At 49.1% G+C, this 15,016-nt stretch overlaps 4 protein-coding genes across 4 annotated transcripts; 3 read left to right on the top strand and 1 right to left on the bottom strand.

Annotated features, from left to right (window-relative positions):
- Window positions 1-1,421: 1,421 nt before the first annotated feature.
- N7532_001716 (FAD-binding oxidoreductase) lies at window positions 1,422-2,882 on the top strand (the record flags this gene model as incomplete). Its single annotated transcript, XM_056614210.1, has 1 exon — window positions 1,422-2,882. One exon carries the CDS (start codon window positions 1,422-1,424, stop codon window positions 2,880-2,882), a length of 1,461 nt encoding a protein of 486 aa, XP_056479251.1.
- A 1,532-nt stretch (window positions 2,883-4,414) lies between these two features.
- Window positions 4,415-6,312, top strand: N7532_001715 (uncharacterized protein; the record flags this gene model as incomplete). Its single annotated transcript, XM_056614209.1, has 4 exons — window positions 4,415-4,808; window positions 4,863-5,545; window positions 5,596-5,922; window positions 5,977-6,312. Coding segments are annotated over 4 exons (1,740 nt in total), but the record flags the coding sequence as incomplete, so codon positions are not given.
- Window positions 6,313-6,874: 562 nt separating this feature from the next.
- N7532_001714 (uncharacterized protein) lies at window positions 6,875-9,054 on the top strand (the record flags this gene model as incomplete). The annotated part of the gene is made up of 2 exons (XM_056614208.1): window positions 6,875-8,182; window positions 8,239-9,054. Coding segments are annotated over 2 exons (2,124 nt in total), but the record flags the coding sequence as incomplete, so codon positions are not given.
- A 2,519-nt stretch (window positions 9,055-11,573) lies between these two features.
- N7532_001713 (NADP-dependent oxidoreductase) lies at window positions 11,574-12,566 on the bottom strand (the record flags this gene model as incomplete). Its single annotated transcript, XM_056614207.1, has 1 exon — window positions 11,574-12,566. The coding sequence occupies one exon, from the start codon at window positions 12,564-12,566 to the stop codon at window positions 11,574-11,576; it is 993 nt and encodes a 330-aa protein (XP_056479248.1).
- Between the last annotated feature and the right edge of the window lie 2,450 nt (window positions 12,567-15,016).

Raw genomic sequence — 15,016 nt, 5'->3', positions numbered from 1 at the left:
TCATTTGTCTCAGGATACGGTACCTCAAGCAGGCATATTCAAAATTACCTGTACAAGGTGTTGCCATTGGATCTCTGGTCCCCGTTCTGTCTGCCGGAGATGTGCCTATGTTGATCTATGCTCGTCCTGCGTCCAGAGGTACCCCTACCACAGCCCATTGCACCCAAATCAGAAGCACAAAACCTTCGACGTGTCAGATGTGCTTGATACAGGGTTACATTCCGGATCAGTGTCCGAGCGATTAGTCCGCTTTTTGAACAATCTTATGCATGAGTATTCTGCGCCATCCATCCATGTAACTGAGATAAAGCCATCAAATGATTTTGTGTCTTCTCCGGTGGCAGGAACGACTACTCTTTCGTCACGGCGCATTTTCGGCCCAGCAATAATCGTTTGCACCGTTCTATTTGGACTTTCTGCCGTTATTTTGGGATTATGGCACTTTTAGCACTGTTTGAATACGAGTACATCTCTCGAACCTACATCGTTCAAGCTCATTATCTCTGACTTAGTCCGAGGAGCTGGACGGTCACGTTAATGAAACCCTGCACTTGAATATTGAAGTTCTGCATCTGTTTGTTTGAGGATTGAGTAAATAAGTGTTGCAATGAGGGCGAACTGTCGGGTTACTAGTATGGCGGGACTATACGTTATGCTTTTGGTTATACAAGTATGTATCCGTTGAATACTGTACTCTAGGATAGGATGCACCCCTGCAGGTGCACCTTCACGAGGCCAAAGTTGGCAAATCTCCGGGTTATCTGATTTATGGGGGAAGCTTAAAAACGGTCTGGGCGGGTTTCTGACGCGCTAAATTATTGTAGTGGGGTCTCCACCCCCTCCCTCTACTACATGGGTACCGTCCAGGCTATGTGACATAGCCGGCAGTATACGGTGGCCGGGTAGCTAGTTCTAGAATACACCTTCTTACACCTCCCCGGCCTGACCCCTACATTTGGGATTCTCGCTATTTCCTGATTGCTATGCGTGTGTTTTGTGGCGGTTTTTTCTGCTGAATCGACCCGCACGTCTCAGCGCGTGCTGCCATCGAGCGTTCCCCTCTTCAGTATCAGATGATGATCGGCGATCGCCAACCAGTTCCGGGTCAACGTATTCCGTCGTATTCTCTTACCGAGGAACCCCTTTCCACATACCTGCCGACAACAATCGCCCTGAAAAAGAATGCTGACTCATGACCAAACCGTCACTCCCGCCATATTGTTTCAGGAGATCGGCCTCCTGGCGCCAAATGGAGCAAGATTCAGGTCGTGCCATCGTATTCCCGCCGTATACCACTTCCAACCGAGGGTCCCCTTAGCAAAGGCCAGCGACTCCACGTGAAGACACGAAAGCATGTCACGATATTTGAACTCGGGTCCTGCCCTCTCTGGACGTCCTGTACGCACCCAGATTGATCCAGCATGTTCCCTCTCGTGCTGTCTATACTGGCCGGCATCGCGGCACCTGCAGCCGCGGCTGCGGGTCCATCTGCATGCTCGAATATCACCACCCAATTGGGGTCGTCGAAAGTGAGCAGCAATCTGCTTAGCCAGGAATATTCCAACAGTCTCGAATACTGGAATGCCCTGCTGGACGACTACAAACCTTCGTGTGTGGTGTATCCCAAGAACGCGCAGGATGTCTCCGTCATGGTGCAGGCCATCCGCGCCGCTGACAGTCGTTTCGCTATCAAAGCTGGCGGACATAACCCCAACACTTTCTACTCCTGCGTCGACAATGGCGTCCTGCTGGACCTGAGCGATATGACCGAAAAGTCCTACGATCCCCACACCACGCTCGCGACGTTCCAGCCCGGTGGCGTCTTTGGCGATATCTACGACTACTTCGTCAAGTACAACCGCACCGTCGTCGGCGCCCGTCTGGCTGGCGTCGGCACCGGACTAGCCCTGGGCGGCGGCATGAGTTACTTGTCTCCGCAGTACGGTCTGGCCTGTGATTCATTCCGCGAGCTGGAAATCGTCCTTCCGAGCGGCGAGATCGTCACGGCATCAGAAGATTCGAACCCGGATCTCTTCTTCGCGTCTCGCGGTGGCGGCGGCAATGCCTACGGCGTTGTCACCAAGTACACCGTGCAGAGCCGACCAGTCGGGCAATTCTACGCTGGCAATCTGATTTTCCCCTTCCCGCAAAAGGACAAGGTCATCGAGGCCATTGGCAACTTCATCAAGTACAATACCGACCCCAAAGCCGCCATCATTGGCACGTACGAGAAACTTGGCACACCCGACCTCAACCTCAACCTCGACGAAGCAATCATCATGTTCCTCGTCTATGACGGCGAAGACTCCGGCGATGCCTTCAAGAATTTCACCAGCATCCCGACAATCCTGAACACAATGAGTCTGAAAACCTACCCCGAAGTCGTGAACATGCCTATCCCGCTCTCGACCGAGCTCTCGCGCGGTGCAAACATGTTCCGCGTCGGCGTGCACCGTCCCGAAAACTGCTCATACGAAAACGCCCTCGACGTCTGGCGAAACTGGGCCGAGTCGAATAAGGGCAGGTACGAGCTGTTGTCGCTGGATTTCCAGCCCGTGCCCAAGAGCCTGACGGACGCGAGTAAGGCGCAGGGCGGGAATGCGATGCAGATGCCTGATGGTCCGTGGTACTGGTTGAATTATCTGCTGACGACGCCACCGGGGATGAGTGAGCCGGATTATAAGGCTGTGCAGGCGAGTTATCGTGATATGATCAAGTCTGTGGGCAATGCGGAGGGCCTGCCTTTGTTTATCAATGATGCGAATCATGATCAGAATCCGTTGCAGACATTCTCGACTTTTGCGAAGTTACAGGAGATTAAGAAGACGTATGACCCCGATAACTTTTTCGCAGATCGGACGGGGGGTTGGTCTTTTGCCTAGGCCGCTGCTGAGAATTCTCGAGCTGGTTTCGGTATGACTAGTTGCTCTGCTCAGAGCAAGCGAGGGGTGCTTTCCCATGTTCATGGTAAGGCATTCTTGCCACTTCTTTTCTGCCCATATATCCTCGGTAACGCTTCAACACCTACGCCGGAAATTGATCTCCGCCTAATGACTGAGAATGAGAATATACGACTTAAACCGCATCGCTAAATTAAGATAGTATCAACAAATTCCATGCCGAATTAACCCGGCCATGTCTGTCATATCCCGCGACTCCGTCCAGTACCATAAGGCAGAGGTGTACAAGCGCGGTTAATTACCCGCCGCGGAATGTGGAGATCATCGGCATTCGCTCGGTCTGCAGGACGCGAGTACTTAGATGACATCGGTAGACGCAGATGTATCGGGTGACCAGAAAATAACCTTAAATCAGGATTGAGGTCTAGGTATGACACACTGAATGAATCGGGTGGGCCGAAAGGCGTGTAGACGGCGGAATCGGCGAACTTCCGGTCTCCCAGCAGACGGAGACAAGAAATATCCATGATGGGTGCCTTCGGCAATTTACAATTAGCATAATCGAAAACTGATTGCCCTACTATAGTATTGACTGTTATTTTCTTCAGTATTGCCAGTCATGTCCTACTTTCAGATAACGTACAGTGCGGTGTAGCCCGGCTTGCCGAAGCGGGCAAAACCTGGAGACTCCGGATGGACTCACTTTTCCCGTCTTCTCGTCGTGGACCCAGCCCGAGTCGCCCTCCACCTGGCGCCTCCCATTGGCCCCTCGGCGCCTGGACTCGTCCCATCCGGAGTCGCGTTTTTGCCTCTGTGGAACCAGCCGAGCCTGGGGAATGCTGGAGACAATCTGGAATTTAACCGATGTCAACACAGTCAAATGATTGGCAACGAGAAGGAGAAACCCCACGGTTCATCGACGCCGCAAATGGCCATTTTGCGCCTGCCAAGCTAGTCACGCCTCAAACTGTACGAAAGATCCAGGAACATGCTAGTATCCTGTGGTGAGCATCGGATTGCCGAGACGTCGGTTAAAAGGGAACCCCGCCCCCAGTCCCAGCGAGTTCCCCGAAGCCGTCACGGAGCAACTGCGAGCCCAGGCCTGAAGCCGACTCATCGGCCCAGCCCGGTTTTGAGTTTCCAGTGGGGGCATCACCTGGGTCTCTGCTTCGTGCACGATCAGTCCACTGCCACTCCTTGCTGTTCCGGGGTGGCAGTCGGCCGATCCTCGTGGTGAAGTTGCCTCGCTAGGTGCGTGCAAGCGGGGGACCAATCGTACCGTTCCTACCACCTTGGGGCAGAACATGGCCTGAGGGGTACGGAGACAGGCCGGCAGACGCAGTGGGCCATGATATCGTGTTGATGGGTCCATGCCGATATGTTCTCGGATCGCGGTTCCCCACGGGGGAGGGGATTTCTTTATATTCCCCGGTTCGCCCACTTCAGTCGTATGCTCGCTCTCACTACACTAGAGACTCACCGGAGGTTCCTGCCTGTGGGCACCCTTTTTTACAATGGACAAGATCTCCCCATGGAACGTCGTCCACAAGCTCGAGAAGCGCCAGCTTCTCGTAGCTATCAATTGCGTCGCGGCGCTGTCGATTCTCTTCTTCGGCTACGACCAGGGCATGATGTCCGGCGTGAATAATTCCAAGGATTACATCGACCTGATGAAGTTCGGGTATACGAAGATGGAAGATGGGAAACCGACGCCTGTTGTCACCAATTCGCTGTTGCAGGGCGGGATTGTCTCGGTATATTACCTTGGTACATTATTTGGCGGTCTTTTTGGTGGTTGGCTTGGTGATCGTCTGGGTCGAATTAAGACTATTGCGGCGGGCTCGGTGTGGGCGATTTTGGGCGCGAGTCTGCAGTGCTCGGCTCAGAATCATAATTGGATGATTTGCTGTGAGTACTTAACCTCCTACCGTATCTGCAAGAGTTGAAGCTGATTCATGGCAGCACGCTTCATCAACGGTATTGGTACCGGTATCCTGAACGCCATTGTCCCCGTCTGGGCAACCGAAACGGCCGAACACACATCGCGTGGTCAGTTCATCGCTATCGAATTTACCCTGAATATTTTCGGTGTTGTCTTGGCCTACTGGCTCGAATTGTGCGTCCATTCATCACCTCCTCCGAATGAGATACTAACGTCTTCCAGCGGCCTCTCTTTCGTCGATGGCGGCAAATCCGCCTTCCAATGGAGATTCCCCATCGCATTCCAAATCATCTTCCTCCTCATCCTCTTCTGCGCCGTCTGGTTCTTCCCCGAGTCCCCCCGCTGGCTCGTCAACGTCGGCCGCGAGTACGAAGCGCGGTATATCCTGCAACGTTTGCGCGGAAGCAGTCCCGAAGACCGCGTTCGCGCCGAGGCCGAGTTCCAGGATATCCAGAACATTGCCGAGCTGGAGAAGACTGTCGTTCACGGCGGCGGTCATTCGTATCTCGGTATGCTCTTCGGCTACAAGTCTGGCGACCTGCATATTGGCCGTCGGGTGCAGCTGGTCGTTTGGCTGCAGATCATGCAGGAGTGGGTTGGTATCGCCGGTGTAACCGTCTACGCGCCGACGATCTTTAGCATTGCCGGATTCGACTCCACGAAGAGTCAGTGGATTAGCGGATTGAATAACATTTTCTACATGGTATGTTCCAGTGCCTTCAAGATTGCGGTTGCCAGCTAACTCTTTGCTAGTTTGCCACCCTCGTCTGCGTCTTCACCCTCGACCGCATCGGCCGTCGCTGGACTCTATACTGGGGCTCCGTCGTGCAAGGCATCGCAATGTTCCTAGCCGGAGGCTTCTCGCGCCTCGCGATCAACGCCAAAGCCGACGGCAACATGAGCCAAGCTTCCTCCTACGGCGCGGCCGCCGCCTCCATGATCTTCATCTTTACCTCCACCTTCGGTGCGACCTGGCTCACCGTGCCGTGGGTGTACCCAGCCGAGATCTTCCCGCTAGCCGTGCGAGCTCGCGGGAACGCGTGGGGTGTTGTGGGCTGGAGTATCGGAAACGGATGGCTGGTGAGTGCACACACGACCCCTTTAAAACGAAAGCATAAACTAATCCTGATGCAGACACTTCTCTGCCCGGTAATGTTCGGCGCCATCGGCGAAAAAACCCTCTACGTCTTCGCAGCCAGCAACGTCATCACCATTCCGATGGTCTGGGCGCTCTACCCCGAGAGTAGTCAGCGGACACTGGAAGATATGGATTTGTTGTTTGCGGCGCCGACGCCGTGGACTTGGGATGCGGAGGAGACGTTTGCAAGGCTTAAGGCTGAGAATCCGGGGATGGTGCAGACTAGTCGGAAGAATAGCGTGCTGGATCCGGAGGCGGGGAAGGAGATTGAGATTGCGAAGGATGAGATTGCGAAGGAGGAAAATGTTACGGCGTCGGAGCATGTAGATCGGCCGTGAGTGTTGCAGTATACTCAGGCTGCTAAGATACTGCCCTTTGGGTAACTTTTGTTATGGCTGGAGGATATACCCGAAGATATTCTGAGATGTTATGAGTCATGTAAGGAACTTTCGACATGCCATGTTCCATGTTATTGAATTATCAAATCATGTTGCGTCTTAATAGGGCTGTTGCGAATACGAATATTCGCAGGAATCGGTATTATTCGTTATTCGTATTCGCAACACACGAACACTGCGAATATTATTCGCAGTTTTATTCGCAGTACTAAAAGTGTGCGAATAATTATTCGCACTAAGGCTGCGAATACGAATAATATTCGCAAGATGTCACGTGCAGCTAGAATAGTGGAGCAAAAAAATAATTCCTAGTCACCCAATGCAAAATCACTCTTCTGTACAATTCGTGCTATATTCTTGACTCTTTGCAGAGATATTTATCGCCCAAGATGCTGACTCGTGGGAACCATCCGAATTACCTTGCTCTAAACGATGGCTATGAAGATGAAGCCCCTCTGAAGATTGGCTATCAAACCTAATAGAGAATCCGATAGCTCAGCATCCAGAAGAGCTTAGCCTACTGCCTCTACCGCATACCTCTGATCTGTCAGTGGTGACTGCAGATACCGATTCTTATCTTGATTCTCTGGATGAAGTGTTACCTTCAGAATCAGCCTCTCAACTACCTCCTCCAGCTACTGGTTCCCAAATTTCCCGCCCAAAAACACTGAAAAACGACTGGTTATGGGGTTTTCTTCATGTTAGAGAGTTCTCTAGCGAATGGATCGAAAAGAGAAGCAGAAAGAAGAGGCTCATCGATCGCGAAATCAGTTGTACGGCTATTGATAAAGCCACAGGGAAGAAATGCAACTGGTCTACAACAGATTCGAAGCGACAGACTTCTACCACTAATATTCGGCTCCATTTGAAGGAGAAACATGGGATTTTACCCCCTAATGGCCCTGAGCAAGTGATTACTACACCTAAATCTACTCTTCTGAGCCTATGGGGTAGTAAGGCAAATATCACGATTCAACAAAGTCTTGAAAAGAACCTTCTTCGCTGGGTTGTGAGCAGTAAGCAGCCTTTCACAGTCATTGAATCACCAGACTTTCAGCAACTCTTTAAGGATATACCGGGGGTTTCGCTCCCTTTTTCCTCTCGCCATACCCTTCGACAGCGTCTCCTAGAAGATTTCGACCAACAACGCGCTAAATTGAAAGAGGAGCTTGCGGCGACGTGCAAAACAATTGCTTTATCTCTTGATGTCTGGACTAGCAAGAATCACCTACCAATCCTTGGTGTTATTGGTCATTGGCTCACAGAAGAATTTGATTATCGTGAGAGAGTCCTAGAGTTTACAGAGCTTCATGGACCACACAGTGGGGAGAATCTAGCTACGGCTATTGAAACATTACTTATTGAACTCAATCTTGAGCACAAATTACTCTCAATTACTGGTGATAACGCTAGCAATAATGAGCGGATGGTGCTACAACTCTTTGAAAAGTTACAGCAGTCCGGAGCGAATACCATATTCTGTGGTCTAGGAAGCTATGTGCGGTGTTTAGCGCACATTATCAACCTGATCGTGAAGGATATCCTTTCCGCTCTCAAGTCTGGTAATACAGAAGAGGCCACTTCTGTCTGTGATAACCTTGATAGAGGGGAACATCACTCATTCCATACACTTGAACCACTCGCTAAGCTTCGTATCCTGGCTATCTGGATCTACCGAAGTCCTCAACGCAGACAGGCGTGGAAAAACAATTGCAAGCGTATGAACCTTCCCGAAAAGTTCATTCAATATGATGTTGATACACGATGGAATTCTACCTTCCGCATGATAAGTGACGCTCTAAAGGTGAGCTACTAGCACTCAACGATACTTTAATAAGACTAAATACTAATGCTTCTAAGTCAAAGGACCAGCTTGAGAAGTTCATTCATTACGAGACAGAGTTTCTACCTTTCTCGACAAAAGATTGGGAACGACTTTCACAAATCCACTCTATTCTCTCAAAATTCGATGAGTTCACCTTGTTTGTCTCAGAGAAAAGGCCCCAGATCAGTCTCACAGTGCCGGTCTATTATGAACTTCATGATTTACTACATGATGCTGCGGAGCGTAAGGAGGATTTTGCAGACATTGATGAGGATATTGCAAGTGCGGTTAGGCAAAGTATCAAGAAGTATATGAAGTACTATACTTTTATGGATATCTCTGATACATACTATACTGCTCTGATTCTGGATCCTCGTGTGAAAGGAGACCTCCTCCTATACGAATTGGAAGATAAAGCCACTAGCAGGGAGATTCTTCAATCTCTCCGTGATGACCTTTATTCCAAATATCCAGAGACTTCAGACCTACTTAGTATAGCAGAGCCCTCAGAGCCCAGTCACAAGAAGCAAAAAGTTGGAAGCCGGATGTTACGAAGGCTACAGCCTCACGATAAGCCTCAAGTATCTGATATTGATCGATATTTTGACAGTGCTCGGGTTGATGCTAGTGATATGGAAGATCCAAACTGGTTATGTGATTGGTGGAGGGTTCATAAACATGACTACCCTCGGATGGCTGCTGCTGCTAGAGATTACCTAGCAATCCCAGCCTCTGAAGTTTCGGTTGAGAGATTGTTCAATGCAGGAAGAGATGTACTTGGAGTACGGAGATACTCTATGAAGGCAGAGACGATGAGGGTTTTAATGTTGTTGAATGATGTTTATAAGTAATAGTGATTCGACTGGACAACTATATAGAGAGCAGTCTCAATTTCTAGTGTTTCCTCTGGTGTTCTATAAATGATAATTCAATTTAACTCCGCAAATCCGTAATATATATACCCATAACATGCTAGCTTCAAGTACTTACTCTAAATCTGTATAACTACTTTGAACACGCACTTCTAAAAGTAAGATGAGTCTAGCAGTAGAATCTACTACACTCCTTATATTCCTACTCTACAAGACTTACAAGTATAGAAATCTTACCTTAACCCTCTACGTAACCAAGTAACTAACTAGTTAGCATATACTTAATTAACTAGTCAACCATCATCATCCTGGAGGATTACATAATAATTCGGGGATTGCGAATATTCGCCGAATATTCGCAGACTCGCGAATAATTTATTCGTAATCCCGATTTGCTGCGAATAATATTCGCAAAATTTATTCGCAAAGCAAAAATCTCGCGAATAATTATTCGTACGAATATTCGCACGAATAATATTCGCAATTACGAATATTCGCAGCAGCCCTACGTCTTAAGGAAGCACTAATAGATACGTAGAACCGATGGTACTAGTGGTGTGCTTGGTACTTGTCAGTAAATGTGGACACATCTGGAGTATGGCTCCGCCCACTGATTGGCCACATTTAGAACAACGCATCAACTGCCTCCCATGCTTCGCATCGAACTTATATAAAATTCAAATTACCATTTCCAATAGCTCTTTTTCCGGCTCATTAACATCTACTACCCACATTATCAGCATCTACTATTATCCCCGTGACCCACGCTCGCCTTTCCACCCGTAACTTCGGAGAACGGCGAGTTGCCGCTTGACCGCCCGCTGCCCTGTACCGCCCCCTATTCTGCACCCAACAATATGGGTATGGGGAGGCCGGGGTTTATCTGCCGCAGTGGGGTACTCGGGAGCGAATCAGATATAAGACACCTATTGCCCCGCTGAACGAAGCGGAACTCTGTTGCCCACCGCCTTTGGGGAGAAGAATAGTCACGTGGAGACTCCCCGTCACGGCCCGCCGTTTACACCAGCAAATTTCAATATGAAGCAGAGCTTACTGCGAGGTAAAGGTATACGGCTCGTCTACGTATTTAAATTCTGTCAACTCTCAGAGAGGTAAAAGATATCGTATATTCTCCACAGTACTTGGTTATTCAGCAACCATCCACATTGCTATAGTAATTGTATGGTAATCCGGGCCATTCTCGGAAGAATTGTGATGGAACACGCATTTTATAGCTCCTGGACCATTCAACAGATCCTGGCACATACTCAATGCACAATCCATCTCAGTTGATCAATGGCCATCTTCGATACTAGCTCGTACACGTTTCCGATTATCTGACATATTCAACTTCTCCGCTTCCCATTCCAGCAACGTTTCAGAAATAGACAGGGTTTGGTGGTGATTTGAGCCCCAGCATTTGCTTCTGCTTAGTCACGCAGTCACGTAGTAAATTAAGGGACTTGGATTGTACGGCCTGAAGATTTCCAGGTGGGAGCCAGATTGGCCATGCTCGTCAGCGTATCAGGATGGTCCACGCCGAGCTTCGACTCGCGAGTCTCCATGATTCGCATAAAGAGCTGCTTTGCTCCTCTCATTGACCCTCGAGGCAGTATGCCTTCGCTAATATCATAGTACTTGCAAGAGCTTTTTCATCCTCACCACCAAGTATTTCCATTCTCTCCTTTCTCGATTTCAATGCCATTTCCCTCACATCTGCGATATTGTCACTTTTCTGACGCGTGCGATACACCTCTATAGAGACGTGTAGCCCATCTTAATAGAGACTTTAGGCTGCTGAAACATCGCTGATTACTGTATCTAAAGTCTCAACTGCCGACTTTGGTCCTTGTTCGTTGCCTAGAAGAAAAAATTGATGACTGATTGATCATACAGCCATGACCCAGTAGAAGATGTACTGGGAACCAAAGTTACCCTAGGAGGCAGAAGCCACTCGCGTGTTTACATCAGAGTTTGTGACCGCTGGAGTTACATTAGGCTTCTAGTCGAAGGTAATCCTAGTGTGCTTTAATGCTCGGCTCCCCAATACTGGAAGAGGCTGGGCGATTGCAAGGTGGCGAACCAGAAATGTAGGTGTGGAAAAAGGCCTTTTCTGTCGTTCAAGAAATCGCTGTCACTGCCTACACTATTTGATTGTCTATAGGGTCGAACACTGCTGACTGACTGTCGCTAAGATCTACTAGACTATTTTGAAATAGCCCCGGAATAGTATCAGGTTCCTGTATCATGCTGAATTCCAGTATTTTGCAGCAGTGATGCCACGAAATGTAACGTATTGGCGATATATGGCAAGTAGGCTTTCCTCATTGCTTTGGAAGAGGAAAAAAGAAATCAGAAAGACTTGTGACGGATATATAGTGTTTCATGGCACAAATTTGATAGGACTTGAAATGATCTCTGAGCATTAATGGAATGGAATTATTCGTCAGTCTTAAACGTATCGAATACTCGTCAAAGATTTTGCTCATACGGAGCACCTAATTATTCAGCGACAGGTCGAATATAATTTTTCCTCTTGCATGTCCTTCATCCAACCTCTTGAATGCCTCTTGATACTGCTCCAAGGGCCACACACTATCCACCATGCCGTGACATTTGCCGAGCTCAACCAGCTTCGTAATCTCCTCCAAGTGTCTTCTCACGGGTTCCATCACGAAAAACACGTCCTTCACTCCAGTTCCCTTATAGCCTTCGGGGCAAACCTGTTTCGGTGGCTGAAAGATACTAAGCACGGCTCCTCCATCGCGAATAGTCCACCATGCATCCTCAAGAGACTGGCGCCCAATACAATCAATCACGACGTCCACTTTCTTTCCCGGCTGCTCTGCCCACTCGCGAAGACTAGTACGCCGATAATCGAGTACCTCCTTCGCGCCGAGAGACTGTACGAGCGTAACATTCGCAGCACCACATGTCCCTATAACCTCCGCGCCGAGCAGGGTAGCCAACTGCACCACCCACATCCCAACGCCGCCTGACGCAGCAGTAACGAGCACTCTCTTCCCTTTCCATGCCTCCTGAGCCGTAGCGAAGTCTGCTTCCCCATCACCGGCTATTCCTGCATGAATAAATAGAATCTGCCACGCAGTCTCGGCAGACACTGGTATTGCGGCGGCTTCAATCCAACTCAGACTTTTAGGCTTGTGGGCCAATTCATCGGTGACACCGATAGTGAAATCGCGAGCATTACTAGGACGATTATAGTTTGTACGCGCGTAGACCTCGTCGCCAGGCTGGAATGGCGAATCCTCCGGTCCGGAGATAATTGTTCCCGCGACGTCGGGACAAGGAATTAACTCACGCGGGGTTGGCGGAGGGAAGTTGTTTGGCCAAAGGAGTTCTCCAGCACAAGGGGCGCATGCCTTGACACGTATGAGATGCTCTCCTAGGGATGGATTGATGGTCGGCAGCGGGAGTGAGGTGAGTATGAGATCTTTGGACTTAGGGTTGGGTTGGATGATACCCCGCATTTTGGCTGGGGTGGACATGGTGAAACACACTCAGCAGAAGCTTTGTGGATACAGTTGGAAGGGTATTATGGTCATTTTGATGGATAAGGGGAAATGCACTCTCTTTATATACAGATGATTCATACGTCATGTGGATTTTACGAACTATTTGTCGCGATCCCGGATAGCCTATCTAGGTTCTAACTCCGGATAGCCTATCCATCGCCTATTGCCTGGTGGCTTGATTACACTCGTATATACCCATCTGTGGAATGCCACACATCGTATTTCCCGTGGTCGCAAATATAACTACAAATCAAAGTTCAGCATTAAATTAGAGTGACGCCTCTAGAATAGTGAACTTATTTGGCCAGAAGGGTCTATACTACTACCCCGCGCTGTCTATGATGTAACGTGATTCACGGGCGAGTGGCGCACCCAAACCACTACAAAAATTTTAAAAATAGATAAAACCACCAAAACACTATTAAAATCAAAGGAATATCGATTAAGGCACCGGGTAATTGAATTGCCAATACTATTGCAGCCGCTATATCTCTGGGGTGCACGTTTGGCTGGTGGGGGTGGCAAAATAGGCGATTCAACCGGTGCAGGCGGAGGCTGTACATGTTCAACTGGCTGCACTTGCTGTACTGGTGGTGGTAGGCCCTCTCTAACAGTAACACCCTGTTCGCATAGGACTAGTCGATTCGTTCGTGCTTGTTTTTGCCATTTTTTCTCATTCGCAGCCCGTAATTAGCATTTTCCTGCGCTAATAGCGCAGTATTATGTATTAAGACAGTGTAGCCTTTGATAATCCGATCTAGGACAATCTTTGATGGGGTGGGACGACTTCTTGATTGAGTAGTTTTTTATGAAGAAACCTGTTTTTGTAGTTAGACGACTGTTTTTGGTGTTCTTGAGCTGAATTGACTTGATCGGCTGGAAGGTCGGCTATAGAGGGAGGGGGTGGTTGTAGGTGTTCAGGGAGAAATATTGAGTTTTGAAAGTACACGTTCAGGATCTAGTGGAACTAGACCTGCTGCTGTGAAACTAGACTCAATGGTCTCTAGTTTAATAGGAAATCTAGCATACTAATATGATTGAATCCTAGTTAGTTATACTGTGTGGAAGACGGTAGATCATGAAACTAGGCGGTATGATATGTGGGTCTCGAGGGGTGTTAAGACCTATGCGTCCTCACTGTAAGGATTATGTACAGTAGAAGTATCAACTTTGGCGTTGGTATTAGCGGTGTGTGAAATAACTTAAACATATGCTTCACTTAAGACTATAGCTGGTATGGCATTCTTCGGTCATACACGTCGGATGATCGTACTTCAGTACACTTGGATTGCACAGGGATTTCCCGTTTCGGTTCGAAAAAATAACCTCGTCACCTCTGACGACAGCTGTCACTCATCTCTTCTTTAACCGCAGCAGAAGGTCCACCTCTTACGAAGACCACGGCAAGCGCCCTTTGGCTTTCACTGGGTCTCGTTGCGATCACAACCCGTTGTCGCCAGTTTAGTGGCTGTTTCATCGAGCGCACGGTGGACCACACCTCTCCATACTCATACATGATCGACTTGCTTTGACCGACAAACTTTTAATCAGAATGATCGTCAGCTTCATCCCCTTCCATTACACTTTCCAAATTTCCTGGGACCAATCATCTTGATAGTCCTTCTCAAGGGGAACCACTCCCCATTGATAGAGATCGAGCGAAAGACAACCGCTGTGTAATGAGCGGAATGCGTTGGGTATGTGCAGCATGAGGTTCAGTGAGGCCGGAGAGACCGACGATGACGACAACTGGGCGCCAAGGTATTTGTGACCAGGCAACCGAGAGCAATTCTGTGACGCCGGGTTTGTGCAATGTAATCTCAGGCGGGGCGGACTGAGAGGCGCATATGGCCTCAAGGGTATGCCAGCACTTTCAAGGGAATGAAGGCCGGCGAGATCAGAGACGAGCAAGACGCACCGGCAGAGGGACACCTAGATAACTCGAAGTATGATGCACAGTCACTTGCTTGGGGGAATAGTAGGAGTATCGACATGAAATCACAAGATGCGCCTGCGGGCTGGATCATCCCAGTGATTCTGCTCCTGGACGACTTCTCCATTCCAGGGGCGAGAACGATCTGGGCGTCAGATCGAGCGGCATCTCTGGAAAAATGAAAGGAGAAGCGCCGGGCCGGAAGCCAAGGCGCAGCGGTCAGTTGGAGCTAGAGTGAAAAGAAAGAGGGTGGATAGGAGTGCAAGATAGAGGAGTTAAAGGGAGGGAGAAGAAGAAAAGAGGGCGAAAGGGCGAGGCCGGGTGTTTTATGTTGGGGCCATGCGAAGGAGAGGTTACAGGACGATGTAATAGGGAGCTAAACCTAAAGGGTAAAACTAGCCTGATATAGTAATTCACAGGTCCGCCATTACATCCCACATCTCAACCTCACCTGGCAGACAATCTCACAGCC

Source organism: Penicillium argentinense, assembly GCF_028826775.1.
Source record: "Penicillium argentinense strain IBT 30761 chromosome Unknown utg000002l_segment0_segment0, whole genome shotgun sequence".
NCBI classification, from domain to species: domain Eukaryota; kingdom Fungi; phylum Ascomycota; class Eurotiomycetes; order Eurotiales; family Aspergillaceae; genus Penicillium; species Penicillium argentinense.
This window is presented reverse-complemented; position numbering and strand designations above follow the sequence as displayed.